This window comes from Carlito syrichta, unplaced genomic scaffold (genome assembly GCF_000164805.1).
Source record: "Carlito syrichta isolate Samal-C Ts95f unplaced genomic scaffold, Tarsius_syrichta-2.0.1 Scaffold303724, whole genome shotgun sequence".
NCBI lineage: Eukaryota > Metazoa > Chordata > Mammalia > Primates > Tarsiidae > Carlito > Carlito syrichta.
The window spans coordinates 159,855-179,796 of NW_007247820.1; the positions used below are offsets into that span (position 1 = coordinate 159,855).

General features: G+C 34.0%; 1 protein-coding gene across 1 annotated transcript in view; it reads right to left on the reverse strand.

The window, feature by feature from the left end:
• LOC103261504 (vacuolar protein sorting-associated protein 13A) overlaps window positions 1-19,942 on the reverse strand; it is a gene marked incomplete at its 3' end in the record, with an annotated part of 187,695 nt that overhangs the window by 135,355 nt on the left and 32,398 nt on the right. Inside the window, exons 8-19 of the mRNA XM_008059114.1 lie at window positions 18,228-18,287; window positions 17,941-18,021; window positions 17,478-17,535; window positions 12,479-12,606; window positions 12,178-12,284; window positions 10,642-10,813; window positions 7,396-7,458; window positions 6,760-6,892; window positions 5,559-5,653; window positions 5,125-5,267; window positions 1,337-1,526; window positions 1,142-1,256 (exon numbers count right to left, since the gene is read on the reverse strand). Coding sequence (XP_008057305.1) covers window positions 1,142-1,256; window positions 1,337-1,526; window positions 5,125-5,267; window positions 5,559-5,653; window positions 6,760-6,892; window positions 7,396-7,458; window positions 10,642-10,813; window positions 12,178-12,284; window positions 12,479-12,606; window positions 17,478-17,535; window positions 17,941-18,021; window positions 18,228-18,287 — 1,345 coding nt within the window. The remainder of the gene's footprint in view (window positions 1-1,141; window positions 1,257-1,336; window positions 1,527-5,124; window positions 5,268-5,558; window positions 5,654-6,759; window positions 6,893-7,395; window positions 7,459-10,641; window positions 10,814-12,177; window positions 12,285-12,478; window positions 12,607-17,477; window positions 17,536-17,940; window positions 18,022-18,227; window positions 18,288-19,942) is intronic.

Genomic DNA, 19,942 nt, shown 5'->3' on the forward strand with positions numbered 1-19,942 from the left:
CACTGCACTCCAGTCTGGGTGACAGAGTGAGACTCCAACTCAAAAATATATATATATATTATTATGTGTAGACATGACACATCTGAAAATATACAGGGAAAAAGTAGAAATATGAAAACTATACATACCAGGAACATTCTAACAAAAGAAACCTTATATAATTCATATTGACATCAGACCAAAAAATTAAAAAGTATACAGGGAAAAAAAATTATAGCATTTCCAAAAATATAGGTAGTCAACTTCACATAGATAAAAAATTTGGCTTACAGGAGGAAGAAAAATCACATCTGCATGTATCTAATAATAACCCCAAATTTTATTTTTTTAAACAAACTATCAGATCTAGAAGAAACAGAAAAATCCACATTTAATAATGGGACACTTTTCATGTTATTTCTCTTAATAATTGATAGAACAAGGTGACAAAAGGAGAAAGAAAATTCAGTAAGGATACAAAAGATCTGAAGTACATGTTTATTAACAAATATTGCCTAATGGATAATATAGGTACAAAAAAGACAGGCTTTTCAGCATATGAGGAATATTTTTTTTCAATACCATTGATTGAGCTAGGAAAAAAGTCCCAACAAATTACAAAGCATTAAAATCACACAGACTATCTCTATAGTCAACTATTTTAAAAACTGAATCTAATATTAAACCTTCCAACAAAGAAATCTCCAAGCCTAAATGGTTTTACTGTGAAGCTCTGCCAAACATTTAAGGAAAAAATAATACATGACTTACACAAACTCCCCCAGAAAATAAAAAAGGACAGAACTTTTATATTTTGAGGCCAATATATCAAAATCTGGGACTCATAAGAAAGAAAAGTGAGAGATCAGTTTCTGTTATAAACAGAGTTTCAAAAATACTAAATAAAATTCTGCAATTAAATGTGGCTTCTGGATGAGCACATTCTGAGTATAAAAAGTGATTTCATTCCCTCTGCCTTTAAACATAATACCAAATTTGTTCCTGTTAAACTGTAATCAGTCTAAAAATATAAGTTTATAATAAAATACAATATAATAATAAGTTTATAAGTTTAGTAAACGTTACTAAAATTATTAACCATAAATCAAAAGTTAATATAGGAGATAGTACTTAATTCACTAACGTAAATACTGGTATTTACCTGTTGCTGTCTTATCACGAAATTCTTCAAGTTTTGTTAAAGTTGCTGAAGTGAGCTGTGCTAGATGCACATCTCTTGGAGGTCTGAAGAATTCCACTATACTATTCACTGTCCTCTGTTAAAATAAACATCATTAACACAAACTCAAAGCAAACTGGATTATATAAAAACTTAGTAATTTAAAAAACTGCTTACTGCATCATATATAATTTCTAAAGGTTCAGCTTCTATGATACACCTTTGAGCAACAGTTTCATCTAATGGATTTGTCTCAAATGTAATTTGAAAGAGTGACATAGCTTCATCCAATGAAGACAGAAGGCGAGGCTTTTCTGAATCATCTGGTAAGCCAGTAACATGAAATGAACCTATTTTGGTTTCAAACCTGCATGAAAAACGATAGGATAAAAGTTAGGAATCCATAAAATTCTAAATAATTTTCAAACTGAAAATAATAAAATGAAAATTAATGAAGGCAACATCACTTGGCATTTCCTGACTCCAGTTCACTCACATCAAAGAAAATATACAATGATTCTTCTGAATTGACCTAGAGAAATTTACAAAGAAGCCTACTTAAGTGTCAATTTCTATATTTAAAAAGTTGTAAGGTAATTTTTGGTGTACTTACTGATAACATCTAAAATTAACATAACTAAATTCTTCCAATGCTCAATCAATGTAAAGCTGGGAAGTCTTTCATATTTAACACAACTTTATAGGTACTTCCTCTTTTTTTTCTGGAGTTGCCCAGGGTGGAGAGCAGTAGCACGTTTGCAGCCACCGCAGCCTGATGGGCTCAGGTGATCCTTTCACCTCAGCCTTCCAAGTAGCTGGAACTACAAGCGTACACCACTACACCCGGCTAATTTTTGAATTTATTGTAGAGATGAGGTCTTGCCAAGTTGCCCAGGCTGGTCTTGAACCCCTGAGCTCAGGCAATCCTCTCATCTCTGCCTCCCAAAGTGCTGGGATTACAGGCCTCGTGAGCCACTGTGCCCGGCCACATTTCCTTTTCTAAGAATAAAAAGCATGGGGAGGATTTTCTAAGAATAAAAGCATGGGGAGGATTTCTAGAATGGCTCTGTGAGGAACTCAGCAACCCTTTTCCCCACAGACCACTCAGTGAAAATTATAAACTTTCCGGCAATTTCCACAACCTTGGGCTAGGCAAACCTCACACATGATAGCAAAAGCATGAACAACAACAATAAAAGATAAAATTGAACTTCATCAAAATTAAAAACTTTTGTACATAAAAGGAAATCATCAACAAAATAAATTACAAACTAAAGAATGAAGAAAAATATATGCAAATCATGTATCTGATGAGAGTCTAATATCCAGAATATGTAAGAATTCTTATAACTCAGCAACAAAAGGAAAAATAACTCAATTTAAAAATGGACATGGCCAGGCGTAGTGGCTCACACCTGTAACCCCAGCACTTTAGAAAACCGAGGCATGTGGACTGCTTGAGCCCAGAAGCTTGAGACCAGCCTGGGTAACATAGTGAAACCTTGTCTCTAGAAAAAAACTTCAAAAAGTTAGTTGGGCATGGTGATGAATGCCTGTAGTCCCAGCTACTTGGGATGCTGAAGTGGAAGGGCTGCCGGAGCACAGGAGATCAAGGCTGTTGTTATCATGCCACTGCACTCCCCTTCTCCATTAAAAAAAAAAAAATGAACTCAATTAACTTATACTAATGGCCAATATCCACATGAAAAAATGCTCAACAGCATTCATGAGTTATTAAAGAAATTCAAATAAAAAAGGAAGAAGTAACATTATCTCTATTTGTAGATCATATGATCATATATATAAAAAACTCTAAGGAATTAATCAACTACAAAACTCTAAGAAATCAATCAACTACTGCCTTAATGAAACAAGTTCACCAAGGTTGCAGGGTACAGAAGCAACATTTAAAAATAATTGTATTTCTACACAATTGTAATAAACAATTCACAATGAAATTAAGCTGACAATTCCATTTATAATAGCATTAAAACTAAATCTAACAAAAGAGGGGTAAACCTTATACTCTGGAAACTACTATTTATATCTAAATAAATGGAAAAACATCCAACGTGGAGTAAACTCAAAATTGATACAGAGATTCAACACAATCTTTATCAAACTCTGAACGGATTTTTTTTTTTTGCAGAAATAGGCAAGATAATCTTAAAATTTACATAGAAACTGAAGGAACTCAGAACAGCTAAAACAAAAAACAAAACTGGAAGAGTCATACTTCCTGATTTCAAGATTTACTACAAAGCTACAGAGTATTCAAGACACTGTTGTACTGGCATAAGCTAGACATACAGACCAATGGGATTAGAATCAAGAGTCCAGAAATAAATCCTTATATTTACAACCAACTCATTTTGACCATTTGATAGGGGAAAGAATAGTTTTTTTTACAAATGGTCTGGGACAACTGAGTAATCTCATGCAAAGATTAAAGTTGGACCTCTTCCTCATACCATACACTAACATTAATTCAAAATAGATCATAAACCTATTTAAGTAAAAAATTCTTACAAGAATATATAGGACTGTATCCCCATGCCCTTGGATTAGGCAAAGACTTCTGAGATCAGGTGAAAAGAACATGTAAAAAAGTAAATATAAATAAATTTGACTTGCTCAGAATTAAAGACATTTATGCTTCAAAGGATACCATAAAGAAAAAGGGAGAAAAAACTGAGCGGGAAAAAATAACTGAAAGTCTTTTTGTCTAGTAAGAGACTTGAATCACAATATATAAGGAACTCTTACACTCAATAATAAAAAGATAATCCAATAAAAAATAGAAAGAAATTCAATAGGCATTTTCCAAAGAAGATACACACATGAAATGGCCAATAAGCACAGGAAAAGATAGGCATTACTATGAGCCATCAGGGAAATGTAAATCAAAATGAGATACCACTTTACACTTTCTAGAATGGCTATAATCAAAAGAACAGATAGTAATATGTGTTAATGAGGATATGAAGAAACTGAAATTTTCTACACTGTTGGTAGGAATGTAAAATGGTGCAGCTGCTTTGGGAAACAGTCCAGAAGTCCCTCAAAAGGTTAAAATAAGGTTACCAGAAGGCAGTAATTCTACCAGGTATAGATCTAAGAAATTTAAAACCTAGGTCCAAACAAAATCTTGTCGATGAATATTTTATAGCAGCAATATTCATAATCACCAAAGAAATAACCCAAATATTCAACTGGTAAACAGACAAAGTATGGTATATCCATCCAAAGAATATTAGGCAATAAAAAGGAACAAAGTTCAACTTTATGCAAAAACATGGAGGAATCTTGAAAAAAGCCAAACAGCAAGGATCACATCTTGTTTGACTACATTCATATGGAATGCCCAACACAGACAGTACCCCACAATTGTAAAATAAAAAATATATATATTAAAAAAAACATTATTTACAACAACAGATTTAATATAATATCAAAAAAAAGAAAGAAAGCAAATTAGTTGTTGCCAGGGGATAAGTAAAGTCACTGGGAGTAACTTAAATAGTTACAAGGCTTCTTTGAGTTGTTGAAATGCTCTGGAATTAGATTGCGATAATGATTGCAACCTTGTAAATACATCAACAAAAAATTACTATATAATACAATTACGAAAAACCAATGGATCATATACTTTAAATGGATAAGCTGTATGATATATGAATATCTCAATAAAGCTATTTTGTTAAAAACAAAGGTAAAATAAAGACATTCCCAGATAAAAACCATCATTAATGCAGGGTATAACTGCCAATTCTTTTTGTATTATTCTTTCATGTCCTTCTACATTTCATTGGCATGCAATTTTCTATTGACTGGATATTATCTTAATTTCAAAAAATATATTACTGGTGAAAAACCTAAGTTCCTAGAAACACAAAAGGATACAATAAACCAAACTAAATAAGGTTTTTTTCTTATATGATAAAAGAAAATAAATTAATACTTACTTTATTGCTTGTGCTCCTGGTCTTTGCACAATCGAAGTGCTAAATTCTTCTATGACAATATCTAACAGTTCTGGTTTTTGATGATTTTCTCTTAGAACAACAGACATACTTTTCAAGTGAACAAAAAACTTCATGGCTTCAAACTAGAGTATAATCAGAAGAATAAAATAAATATACATATGCATATAAACAGAACAAATAATCGAATTCTTTTAGTCCACTCATTTCCAAAACCACAAAATACTATAAAAGCATATTATTAAAGAATCATGACATTAACACCAAAAAATAAGGGAACAATATTTATCTTATTGTTGGAAATTAAATGCAATTACTGACCCGGAAAAAAAAAATCACAGAAAAAGTAACATATATTCTTGAAAGGATTAAAACTAACATTAAACTCTGAAATAAAAGGCAAGAAAATATCTTACTGTTTTTGGCAAAGTTGGATCAACTGCTGTTTCACTATAGCCAATTGCTTCATAGAGTAAAGCTTTTTCTTCAGGAGTCAACATTTCTTCAAGAACTACAAGTCATAAAGAAGTGCTTTGTGTTCTTAAAATAATAACAACACAAAATTGACACAATTTTTTTTTTTTTTTGAGTTGGAGTCTCACTCTGTCACCCAGACTGGAGTGCAGTGGCCGCTCCCGGCCACCGCAGCCTCGACCTGCCGGGCTCCGGCGATCCTTCCGCCTCAGCCTTCCAAGTAGCTGGAACTTCAGACGTGTGCTACCATGCCCGGCTAGTTTTTTTTTTTTATTTATTGTAGAGATGAGGTCTCACCAAGTTGCCCAGGCAGGTGTCGAACCCCTGGGCTCAGGCAATCCCCTCACCTCAGGCAATCCCCTCACCTCAGCCTCCCAAGGCGCAGGATTACAGACTGAGCCGCCGAGCCCGGCTAAAATTGACACAATTTAACTGCCCTTAATAAATAATAAAGTTACTTTTTTTCTAATGCTTGTAAAAATTATAAACATTGAATATTTTAGAATGGCACTGGCAATTTTACATGCAATATTCCAAATTAGCAATATATAGTTAGCGACATATATTTTTAACTATTTGTATTAAACAAGAGCTCAGAAAATGGCTAACTGTACTTGGCACTTACAGCACTGTGCTAATGAACATAGCAAGTGTTCATAAATTTTCCCCATGTTACAGATGATAAAGCTAAAGTTTAATGAGCTTAACTAACTTGTGAGAGACAAAATGCTAATAACATACACCTAAGACATTAAGCCTCCAAAGTAATAATCTTAAGTATCTGGTTAAAAAAAACAAAAATCTTTCCAAGAAACAATTTCAATAAAAATTTACAATGGTTTAGGTCATTTTGGAATATTTACCTATTTATTGCTGTGCTCTATGAATACACTAAATTCTTTATGTACACAGCTCTTTTGTAAGCATTAGAAAGACTTTGAAAATTATTTTAATTTTTATCTTTTTAACTTATATACCTTTAAAAATGTGGTAACAGTAAGTTTATTGGTAATAATTTTACACCATATATCATTATGTGGATATACTTACAGTATCTATTTATTTTAATTAGCGAACGCATTTCCTACCAAACTTATTTTCAAACCCAATGATTAACAATGGTGTAAAGTGAAAAGGACATACTTCCAGGTTTAACATCTGGTTGTTGTTCATCAGTATGCTGTGCTGACCAAGACCACAACCAGCTAAACCATCCTTTATTATCCTCTGGATCTTTTATCCCTTCTTTGAAAATCCTGTATCCAGCTTTCTTTACCTAAAATAAATATATTTTCAAATAAATGACAAGCCATCCTTTATTTAGCAACTGAAAGAAACAGAAGCATAATATTTCCAGAATGTATTTACTTGAGTGAATGACAGTAAACATACACATGGACAACAGAACACGGTAACTGCAACATCAGTCAGAAATAAAAATTTCGTAGTACCACAAAGTTCCCTCCCCATCCCTCGCCGCCCACTGTCTTATAAGAGATGACGATTTGGGGCGGGGGAGCTAGCTTTTCATCTTCATATGAATTTTGAATATCTGAAAAGCTCAATTATTTAGAATGAATTATTCCCATAAAAACAAATCTCTGACTTAAATGCATGTGGCAAAATATTAAATCAAATTTTCTTATAACACAAAAAAGCAAATTTGAATATCTTGTAAGAAATGGTTGTGGTATAGCACAATACTTATATCACAATACATGTCATACCTATTTTGAATTCAGAATTACCTTTACTAATTGAAAAGTAATCTGTAATTACCTCAACTTCTGCCTGTTGTCTAGCTATAGTTATATTAAAGACATCCAGGGTTTTTTCCAACTCCTGAAAATATAAACAAAAATGTGTTAACTATACAAAAATAACTTTCCATAAATAACTGAAGCATACAATCTATCCAACTGCTGAACTAAAGAAAAGGCATAATAGGAAGTAAAAAATAGAATATCTATCAATATATATGAAATTCCGGGAAGCAATTCTTGAATATATATCAGCTTGGAAATTAGTAAGCTAAAATAACTTTATAAACAATACAATCATATATATGCATACAATAGTTACAAATTCTTAGAGTTGTAAACACATACTAAAAGATATACATGCATTGTTTAAAATGATTTTATTTGGGTTTTAACTACAGATAAGAGTAAACATATTAGTGACATTTTCAACTAAAAATATAATTATAAATCCTCTATTTTATGTATGTAGTTTGTATGTCATCATTAAGCTACAAACATACCTCAGAGATATTGCAGATTCAGTTCCAGACTACCACAATAAAGCAAGCCAGACAAATTTTTTGGTTTCCTAATGCATATAAAAGTTATGTTTACACTATAGTCTATTAAAGGTGCAACACTATTATGTCTTAAAAAAGACATAACTTAATTTTAAAATACTTTATTACTAAAAAATGCTAATGAACATCTGAGCCCTCTTGTTGATGAAGGATTTTTTTCCCCAATGCTTATGGCTGCTGACTGACCAGGACAGTGGCTGCTGAAGATTGGAGTGGCTGTGACAATTCCTTAACAATGAAAGTTTCCTACATTGACTGATTCTTCCTTTCACAAAAGACTTATCTGTAACATATGAGGTTGTTTGACAGCATTTAACCCTCAGTAGAATTTCTTTCAAAATGGGAGTCAATCCTCTCAATCTCTGTCCTGCTTTATCAACTAAGTTTAAGTAATATTCTAAATCCTCTGTTGTCATTTCAACAATGTTCACAACATTGTCAGCAGGAACTGATTCCTTTTTAAGAAACCACTTTCTTTGTTCATCCATTAGAAGCAACTACTCATCTTCAAGTTGTATCATGAGATTGCAGCAATTCAGTTACATCTTCAGGCTCAACTTCTAATTCTAGAACTCTTGCTATTTTCACATGTGCAGTAACTTCCTCCACTGAAGTCTTGAGCCCCTCAAAGTCTTCATTGAGAATTGGAATCAACTTCTTCCAAACTCCTGTTAATGTTCATATTTTGACTTCCTCCCATGAATCACAAATGCTCTTAATGGCATCTAAAACTGTGTGTCCTTTCCAGAAGGTGTTCGGTTTACTTTGCCCAGACCCATAGAAGAAATCACTATTTTTTAAAGCAGCTATCATCTTACAAAATATATTTCTTAAATAATAAGACTTAAAAGGTAAAATTATTCATTGATCCATGGGCTGCAGAAAGAATGTCATGAAAAGCAGAAAAACAACATTCACCTTGTACATCTTCATCAGAGCTCTTAGGTGACTAGGTGCATTGTCAATGAGCAGTAATATTTTGAAAGGAATCTTTTCTTCTGAGCAGTAGTTCGCAAGAGTAGACTTAAAATATTCAGTAAACCATGCTGTAAACTGATGTGCTGTTATCCAGACTTTTTTATTCCATGTATAGAGTACATGGCCGAGTAGATTTAGTATAATTATTAAGGGACCTAAGATTTCTGGAATGGCAAGTGAGTTTTGGCTTCAACAAGTCACCAGTTGCATTCGCCCTTATCAAGACAGCCTGTCCGTTGAAGCTTTGAAGTCAGGCATTGACTTCTCTCCAGCTATGAAAAGTTTAAATGGTATCTTCTTCCAACAGAAGGCTATTTCATATACATTGAAAATCTATTGTCTAGTGTAGCCACCATTATGCATTATCTTACCTAAATCTGAGTTATGCTGCAGCATCTACATCAGCACTTGCTGCTTCATTTTGCATTGTTATGAAGATGGCTTCTTCCCTCAAATCTCATGATACAACCTCTGCTAGTTTCCAACTTTTCTTCTACAGCTTCCTCACCTCCTCACAGCCTTCACAGTTAAGTGTAAAGGTAAGTTTAAAGCTTTATTCTGGATTAGATTTTTTGGTTTTGGGGTATGCTGTGGTTTAATCTATTCAGACCACTAAAACATTCTCCATGTCAGCAATACGGTTGTTTCACTTATTATTCATGTGTTCCCTGAAGTAGCACTTTTAATTTCCTTCAGGAACTTTTCTTTTGCATTTACAACTTAGCTAACTTTGGTGCAAGAGGTCTGATTTTAACCTATCTACACTTTCAATGTGCTTTCTTCATTAGGCTTAATCATCTCTAGCTTCTGCTTTAAAGTGAGAGATGCATAATTCTTCCTTACACTTGAACACTTAGAGGCCTTTGTAGGGGTTAATCGGCCTCATTTCAATATTCTGTCTCCAGGAATGGGGAGACCTGAACAGAGGGAAAGTCAGTGGATCAGAACACACACAACATTTTTTAAGTTTGAGGTCTTATATGAATGCAGTTTGTGGTATCCCAAAACAATTGTGATATTAAAAGCAAAGATTAAAGATCAATGATCATAGAATGCCATAACAGATATAATTAACTATGAAAAGTTTAAAATATTGAGGGAATTACTAAAATGTGACACAGAAACATGAATACATGCTGGCAGAAAATGGCGCTGATAGACTTGTTCAATGCAGAGTTGCCACAAGCCTTCAATTTGTAAGAAAAAAAAAAAATGCAGTAAAGCATAATAAAGCAAGATGCAATAAAATGAAGTATGCCTGTATTCCAAGTAGACTTAAATACACTTAAGATTTGTTCTTAACAATTATACTTTTCAAAGTTGTCATGGCTATTGAAATAAACTGAGATAAGCTCAATCTTTCATCATAGCTATACATACCCATGATTACTCTTGAAAACCTCAAGCTCCAACCTTTTTTCCCCCAAGGGAAGAAACCACAACCTACTCTTATCTTGAAAGCAACTTAATTCAGGGTCCTCTTGTCCAGCAGAATTGAAGGATTCAGGTTAAAGTTCAAAACTAATTAGAAAATTTGAAATTATCCCCCCAAATCATGTAAACCCAAATCTTGTATTACCCATGTGAAGAACAGACAAAAATGTCTAAGTAAAAGAGAAAGAATGGTCAATAAAAATCAGAGAGAATAAGTAGAAAGTGTTAGTCACTAAAGACTGAGGAGTTATGTAGTACAAAATACTCAACAATTTTTTTTAAATGCTAACCTCCAAAGACACGAGAATTTCACCAGGTGGCTTCTTACTCGTTAATTTTTTTTTATACAGTTCTTTATATTGCTTCACTTTTTGCCTATGTTCTCTAATATGCTTCCATGACCACATCCGTAAGTTGGGGCAAACATTTACTTCAAGAATACCATGTATAGCATAAGCCCACCTAGTTAAAAAAACAAAAAGAAAAACTACACACTTAACACCCTCAAATCAACAGTATGATACATAACTGATATTGCTTCTACTCTAACAACAAACGTAAATACAATACAGAGATTATAAAAATGATATATGAGGGGGGACTCAAAAACTGGTATTTATTAAAAATTATATATTTACTCTTCCACGTTTAAACTTCAGTCACCTCCTAAGTACTCTCTGTTTGGTGCAACACATCTATCAAGATGCTTTTTCCACTGCTCAAAACAGTTTCTGAACTCATCAAATGTTGATGACTTTTAGTGCTTCTGCCGTTTTTTGTTTCATGTATTCCACACTGGCAAAATGTTTCCCTTTGAGGACATTTTTCATTGGTGAAAGGAAAAAAAAAATCGCTCGGAGTGAAGTCAGGTGAATAGGGAGGGGTGGAGCACCAGGGTCAGGCTGGTTTTGGTCAAAACTGCTGAACACCCAGTACAGTGTGGACAGGTGTGTTGTCATGGTGGAAGAACTAGTCACCTGTTTGCCACAACTTGGGTTGTTTTCCTCCGCAAATTGTGACACACCCTTCTCAAAACTGCCAGATAAAAGCTTTGGTTGATGGTTTGATCCGGAGAAACAAATTCCGAGTTTACCAAAAAGGGACCACCCTCCAAAAGATAATTCCAGGTTTTTTGGGTCTCCCCTCATATTATCTGAGCACTTCCTTTTTACTCAATGTTTGCGTTAACAATGCATTATTAATCTTACCTCTTCCTTAAGTGAAAATAAGCAAAATAACTTTATTGTGATAAAAATAAACAGTTCTACACAAAAAGTAGTTAGTAAGGCATCAACTGGCAAACAACATTTTAGGCACCTGAACAATAACTGAATTAGTCAACTAAAAGAGTAATTCCAACTTCTTAAAACTAGGAATAGCTTAAATATTGAGAAAACTAGACCTGAAATATAAAATGGAGTTATATTACATAGACTCCATAACTTTTTCAGGTTTTAAAATACAGGCTTGATAATATATACTTAGTGTGTCTGATAGGAAAGTTGGGGGGGGGGTTGCAGGGGAGGAAAGCAGACATTGTTAGAAAACTTACCAGGATATACTTTTTTCCATAATTCCAAAAATATTGAACCCTCTACAGTAAATGAAAACTAAGGTAGTCTAGTGTCTCCAGTTGTAAATTGTGCAAGGAAGAACTCCTTAAACAATTGCACTAATATAATAGGCAAACGCACCTACATATGTTTCACAAACTCAATTACAGTTTGTTGTATCAGACCTTAAAATAAGCATCTTAAAAATTATTCTTAAAGTCAAGAAATTTACTTTTACGCCATATTTTTTAAATCTTAAAAAAAGGCATTTACCATTCCTGGGCATGAAAGTGAACAGGTACATCAGGCTTGAATTTCCTATAAGGCAGATTTTGCTTCATCATATCAACTGACTCAAGAAGCTCCATGACACTGAAATACTAAAAAACGGAAAATTTACAGTTCTTAATTGTTTCAGGTTTTTTGTTCAATTATTGAAAATCAAAGTTAAATTACTGACCTTTTAAGAAAATGTGACCATATAATATTATGAATTTTAGAAAAACATCTAAAATCTTAGTTACTCTTTTATCAAACAATAATCACAACTGAAATTTTCATTAAATAAAATCACCTGTGGTTTATTAAATTCAATTGCTATGTTATGTAACTCAACATCCAGGTTTATTTTGGGGTCAGAAAAGTCAAAATCTGATCGGCGATTCATCTGAAGTTTGGCATTAGCAGATATGGGGCGAAATACTGAAAAATAATATAAATTGAAAAAAAACTGAGTTATATTTCAAAGGTTTCAAGGCACCAAAAAGACAAAGTTGAAAACACTGATTTTTATTTCTTTTATACCCTTTCTACAGTTCCCACATAGTCATACAATCTTATTTGGTCAGATGAACTGTTTGTTAATTAGTGGAGAAGATTTACTTGTAACTCATGTTGTCTTCTACATGTACAATAAAGGTTAATCTAACTCCTCAAAATACCACTATAAGCCTTAAAAGCAGACACATCCTCTAAAAGAAAAATAGTCCAATAATATAGTTTTAATAAAAGCACACAGTTTTAGGAAATGAATGAACATTAGAAATGCTAAGAGGATAAAAAGGATTATATATTAACACTGATTTTCATTATCTAATTATAACTTCTAAATTTCTGATGAATTTCTCTGTTCCACCTTTCTTCCTTTTAACTGGTTAAAAGAGGAGAAAGAAGAAGAGAGTTTTCCCAGGATTACCTGGTTGACTCAACCCATAACCTAAGATAAATCCCTCTCAACTCTGTATTTAATGCTCCCCTCCACAAAAAAATAAGAACCATGCAACAGTTCTTATTTAGCAATAGTAGAATCTAGACAGAGATCAACCATTAAATTATAAACTAATCTGTATACAAAGATAATATATAAATGTTTTGCTTTAATCATCCCTATGAACTTGCTATAATACTTTTTAAACATTCAAAGGTATTTTTATTTGAATAGAAATAAATGCTTAAAGATCTTCCTTCTGCTGCATTCCATCTTACACTGAAACATAACAGAAAATAAATAAATCTAGAGGTTAGTGACAGAAGCTACTAGACCTACACAATTCCTCCATCTTTTCTCTTTCACCTCTGCTTCATGTCCTCGGTTCCACCCCCACCCCACCCCTGAAATTCCATTATCAGTTATTCTAATCATCCCCTTGCATTTATCCTTAATACTTTGCCCTTCTTACTTCATCAGTACTTGCTCAGCAAAACCCACTTAACTCCATATCTGCAACTAAGCAGGTGAATGTGACTGAGCAAAAGATACATATATATACACAATCACACTGCCTTATCTCACTTTAATGTCAAGTGGGTCCTTAATACTTGTTGAGAAACTACACAACATTCCTTTTTGCTGTTCACAACAGCAAAGATATGTAATCTACCAGTGCTCATCAATGGATGACTGAATAAAGAAAATGTGGTATATACACAATAAAATACTATTTAGTCATAAAAAAGAATGAAATCATGTCTTTGGCAGCAACGTAGATGGATCTTGAAAGCCCTTAACATCAGAGAAACAACTTGCAAAGACAAATACTATATATTCTCATTTATAAGTGGTAGCTAAAGAACGTGTATACTTGGACATAAAGTGTGGAATGATAGACACTGGAGACTGAGAAGAATAGGTAGATGAAAGAGGCCAGACAATGAGAAATTATTTTTGTCTAGGCATCAGCCAAATCCATACCACAACCTGTTTTTGTAGGTCCAGTTAGCCCAAAATGATTGTTATACTATTAAAGGTTGTTTAAAAGACACAAAGAGGGAATATGTGTTAGAGATACTATATGGCCTGCAAAATGTAAAATATTCAATTTACTCTTTAGCCTTTTACAAAAAAATTATTCAGCCCCTACTCTATCCTAGTGGTTCTCAAACTTTAGTATTCATTAGAATCACCTGAAGAGATTATTAAAATATCTAACTGCAGAATGGGAGAAAATATTTGCAAGTTATGCATCTGACAGGGGACTAATACCCAGAATTTACAAGAAACTCAAACAACTTGACAGCAATAACAACAACAAAAAATAACCCCATTAAAAAGTGGACAAAGGACATGGATAGACATTTTTCAAAAGGAGACATACAAATGGTCAACAAGCATACAAAAAATGCTGAACATCACTAACCATCAGAGAAGTGCAAACAAAAACCACAATGAGGTATTATCTTATGCCTATAGAATGGCTATTACTAAGAAGGCAAAAAATAATAGATGTTGGTGAGAAAGCAGAGAAAGTGAATACTGTTGGTGGAAAAGTAAATTAGTACAACCTCTATGGAAAGCAGTATGGTGATTTCTCAAAGAACTAAAATAAAACTGTCATTTGATCCAGCAATCCCACTATTGTGTGTCTACCCTAAGGAAAAGACACATGAGCTTATATGTTTATCACAGAGCTGTTCACAACAGCAAAGATATGGAATCCACCAGAGTTAATCAATGGATGACTGAATACAGAAAATATGGTATATACACAATAAAATACATATTTAGTCATAAAAAAGAATGAAAACATGTCTTTGGTGACAACATAGATGAATCTTGAAAGCCCTTGTCATCGGAGTGACAACTTGGAAAGACAAATACTACATATTCTCATTTACAAGTGGGAGCTAAATAACATGTACACATGGACATAGAGCATGGAATGACAGACACTGGAGACTGAGAACAGGTAGATGAGAGAGGGGCAGACAATGAGAAATTATTTAATGGGTACAATGTACATTATTCAGGTGACAGACCAAATGCCCAGACTTCACCACTACCCAATATATCCATGTAACAATATTGCACTTGTACCCTACAATTTTATACAAATAAAAAATTTTAAAACATCAAATTCTGCCATCAATAAAATTCACTGAAGTAAAAAAAAATTAAAAACATCAAATTCTGAGTGTTACCCCAAGGGTTTTAATTCAGTGTATGTGGGTTAGGCCCTAGAAATTTCCATTTCAAAATGATGCTGATATTGCTAGTCTGACCCAGACTTTGAGAACATTGCCTTAGTCAATTCATTCTCTCACTTCTCTAACATGCCTATTCTTGACTTCTTTTCACTCCAAAACCTCCAACTCCCCAAATATTAAATTTTTTAAAAAAGAAGAGCTCAGAAGATAAATTCCATAGACTCCTGTTGCCACATCAACTCAAGAAGACTCCTCTCTTGTAACTAAATTCTATCTTATAAACAAACTGACCATGCTCCTATCTGCAGCAATGCTCTCCACTTATGTACTAGACATGATTTCCCTTTCACCCACACCGATCCAGAAACTGTCCTCCTTTTCTCCTACAACAATTTTTCATGTTCTACTGAATCATTCCCATCTCAGCCTATAAACAAGTTGTCATCTCTTCAATTAAACACAAAAACAAAGATACAAAAAGAAACCCTTCATTCCCCATTCCCTCTCTAGCAGGTATGCCAGTTTAATATCAGTTTATCAGTTATTATAAATTTATTGCCTCTGAGCCCCAAATTTACCTTTCACTGACTGGTCTGAAAAATAGTTTGAAGACCTTTAGATATTTTTCTTTTACCAGCTGGCATAATGTTAAGCTTTATCAGTAGAGGACACAGGAGAGAGGCTGCAGGAGGAAGGAGTAATGCTGCTCATTCAACAGACTTCTGCAGTGGCATGGTTTCTCCCACACCCAGCTCCTACAGAACAGGTGGCTTTTCTAGTATCTGGTTCCTTTGGCATGAAGGACTTCTTCACCATAAGTCTTTTGCAGTGCATAAAAGCTAAAAGCAGTCAGAAGCCAGCAAGAAACTTCCCCCAGAACCCTGATAAGACAATTCAGCAGTGGAGTGCATCCAGAGAGACATCTCTCCATGAAGCTCCCATGAGGACAGATTTGCAGGAAGTTCCAGAGGGTGAATCTCCAACAAGTTTTGCTGGCACAAAACCACAGAGACCTTCCTGCCATTCAATGAGCCATGATCAGGTCCTCTCCGTGTAGGTCTAGAACTCAGTCCTGCAGAAGGAGGGCACTTTTTTGGCTATCCCATCTTAGCCCTAGGGCAGGGCTTATTCTTTCTCTATACTATTCCTATATTTGTTAGCATTCTTACTGCTTTTTACTAGGCAATCTCCTGTTAGTCCAATCTCCTCTTATAGTTAGTAATTATTTATATTGAATTTTCCCTGTTCAAATTACCAGGTAGTTTCTCTCTCCTCATCAGACTCTGACTGATACAGCAGAAACGAGTGCAGGGCAAAGGAGAAAGATGTCAAATCTATATAGTAGTAGATTTGAGAATCATAAACACACATGATAGTTAACCTATCTGTTCTGAATATTTCCTATGAGGAGAAAATGAAGAAAATGAAACCCAGTTCAAAACAAGGAAAATAATATTTTAAGAGCAGGCACAAGAGAAGAGTTGCTTGAGAAAACTAAAATAGAGTAATCATGAAGATAGAATACAGACAAAAAGTACCACTGAAATCAAGAAAAGAAATACTTTCGGGAAGGATATCTTATGGCTAATGACATCAGGCAGAGAAATTCAAGACTTAAGTTATCCATCACCAATCAACATTTATTGAGTGCCCTCAAGGTAGAAGAAACAGCACTTCTTTTCTCTTTGTATTTAAGAAACTCATTTCTGATTATAAAAGTAACATATGCTCATTCTATAAAATTTTGAAAACAGAAAAAAGTATAAGTAAGAAAATTTTTAAATGCACATTTAAAAAATAATAGCATTAAACTACAGGCTGTAACAGTTAGCCTTACTAAATTATGTTTGCCAATTCAAAATATCTTCATAAACATTACCCTAATTGTTACTGAATTATCCTTTGAGATTTACCATAATTTACTACACCTTTTTATTAGACATTATTCCTTGCAGTTTTAAAATACAGTCAAAAGTGCCACAACAATAAAGTATATAGAAAAGATAAATTTTTGCTTTTATATATTATAAATATATTTAACTATATAATAGAAAATTTAGTATAAACTATCACAGTGGTATCAACAATGTTAATTTAAAATTTATATTGATTACTTTAATTATATTTTTCAACTTATGAAATGTACTTACCAAAATCATAACATTCTGGAACAATATTTTCATTAACAATGCCATTCCTCAAGTCATCCTATTAAAAGACAAACTGTTTTTATTTATATTCATGCCAATATACACATATCCTAAAAAAACAAACAAACAAACAAACATACTATCTGCAAAACAAAAAAGTTTAAAAGAAATTTTAAAAATACATAACTCAAACTTAGAAGCACTTGCCTATGGCAAAATATTAAAGTGGTTAAACAATGTCTCATCAAACTGCTATTATAAAATAATGCTCTAGGAACATTTAAGATATGCATGTGAGTACATGTGTTTGTGTATTGGCACATACACATTCACCTACTTCTATAAATTCTGCTAATGGATTTTGCTTAGAAAAAATACTACAGTATGTTAACTGACAATAAATTAAACCTTATGTAAAATATGATATCAAATATATATATACATATCAAAAAAATTTACTTACCAATGATTCGTCATAACCATTAAGACAAAACATCTGAGACTTTACATTCCAATAGGCAAAAAGGTTATCCAGTTGGATTAACTGAAAATAAAGTTTATTACATGTCTCAATTTCGTTGAAGAAATTTTAACATATACTGTTTTCTAAAGTCTCAAATAATTAAACAAGCCATTATCACAGAGTAAGTAAATAAACACAATTTACATAAATCCTTATCTACATATTATCATTTGCCTTCCTAAAATTCTCTTTCATCAAGTCCATGCGTTGTCAAATATTCATTTTACCTTACGAACTAGTTTCTCAGTTTCATCATGAAGACATGGCACCCAGTATTGATCAGTTGTCTGAAAAGGAAAAAAAAGAAGAGCAGTAAGAAGGTTGTTACATTTGAAATGGCAGAGTAATAAATAACTAGACCAATGTCCCATGAAAATGCCATTGAAAACACAACTGTCAAAAAATATTAACCAATCACAAGAAAGTCCATGCTTTCAAGGAGTTTATTGTGGGTCAGAAAAGTAAGCAAAAAAATAAGCAATCACAAATAGGTAAGTACCACAAAGAGGTCAATACACTGAGAGAACATGCCAGGAACATCAAACTCAGGTTGTGTGATAGACACGTGATGCTATATATAACCTGATATATGACATAAATATTGATTCTAAAGTCAATTGGTAATATAATTCAGAGAGGAAAGAATCCAAAGGTATGCAAATATGTGGCATGTTCAGGAAACTGATATATAATAGTTCAGTATAACCAGAGACTATAAAGCAAAGCAGATGAGAGAAAAGAAGTGAAACTGGATTTTACCTGAAGTCAGATTACAAAGAACGTATAAGCTATTTAAAGACAAAACTATAAGTTTTATTCTAAGAGCAATGAAAGCCACTGAAGGGAAGAAGTCGATGGAATCTTTATTTTTTTATTTTTATTTTTTTTGAGTTGGAGTCTCACTCTGTCACCTAGACTGGAGTGCAGTGGCCGCTCCCGGCCACCGCAGCCTCGACCTGCTGGGCTCCGGCGATCCTTCCACCTCAGCCTTCCGAGTAGCCAGAATTACAGGCATGCGCTACCACGCCCAGCTGATTTTTTTGATTTATTGTAGAGATGAGGTCTTGCTGCTCAGGCAGGTCTCGAACCCACGGGCTCAGGCAATCCACTCACCTCAGCCTCCCAAAGGCGCGGGATTACAGGCTGAGCCACTGAGCCCGGCTGGGATCTTTATTTTAGAAAGATGATTTACATTTCTGTATGGAGAACTGAATGGATAATTAAACAGTTGTTCTCAAACTTTAGCATGTGTTAGGATCACACGGAGCTCTTTTCAAAAATAGATTATGGGATTCCAGCCCTAAAGTTTCCAACTAAGTCTAGGCTGGCAGACAAGTTTCCAAGGTCCTCCAAAGGTGATAATTAATAACCACTGTTGTCAGGTTACCAATGATCTTCACACTGCTAAATACAATGGCTAATTCTCTGTTCTTTTTATTATTTATTTATTATTTTTTTGAGTAGAAGTCTCACTCCGTCACCCAGGCTGGAGTGCAGTGGCAGGTTTACAGCCACCCCAGCGTCGACCTGCTGGGCTCTGGTGATCCTTCTACCTCAATCTTCCAGGTAGCCAGCTATAGGCACGCACTACCACGCCTGGCTAATTTTTGATTTATTGTAAAGACGAGGTCTCATCTAGTTGCCTGGGCTGAACTTGAACCCGTGGGCTCAGGCAATCCACTTGCCTTGGCTTCCTAAAGTGCTGGGATGACAGGCTGAGCCACCAAGCCCAGTCTAATTCTCTGTTCTTATTTGTCAGCCTAACAGCAACAATTGACAGTTTACCCCACCCATACTTATTGAGCAACTTTTACTTTTTTATTAGCAGTGGAGCCATGTTTTAAAAAGAAATCATGCCAGGCTCAGTGGCTCAGCCTGTAATCCCGCGCCTTGGGAGGCTGAGGTGAGTGGATTGTCTGAGTCCGCGGGTTCGAGACCCGCC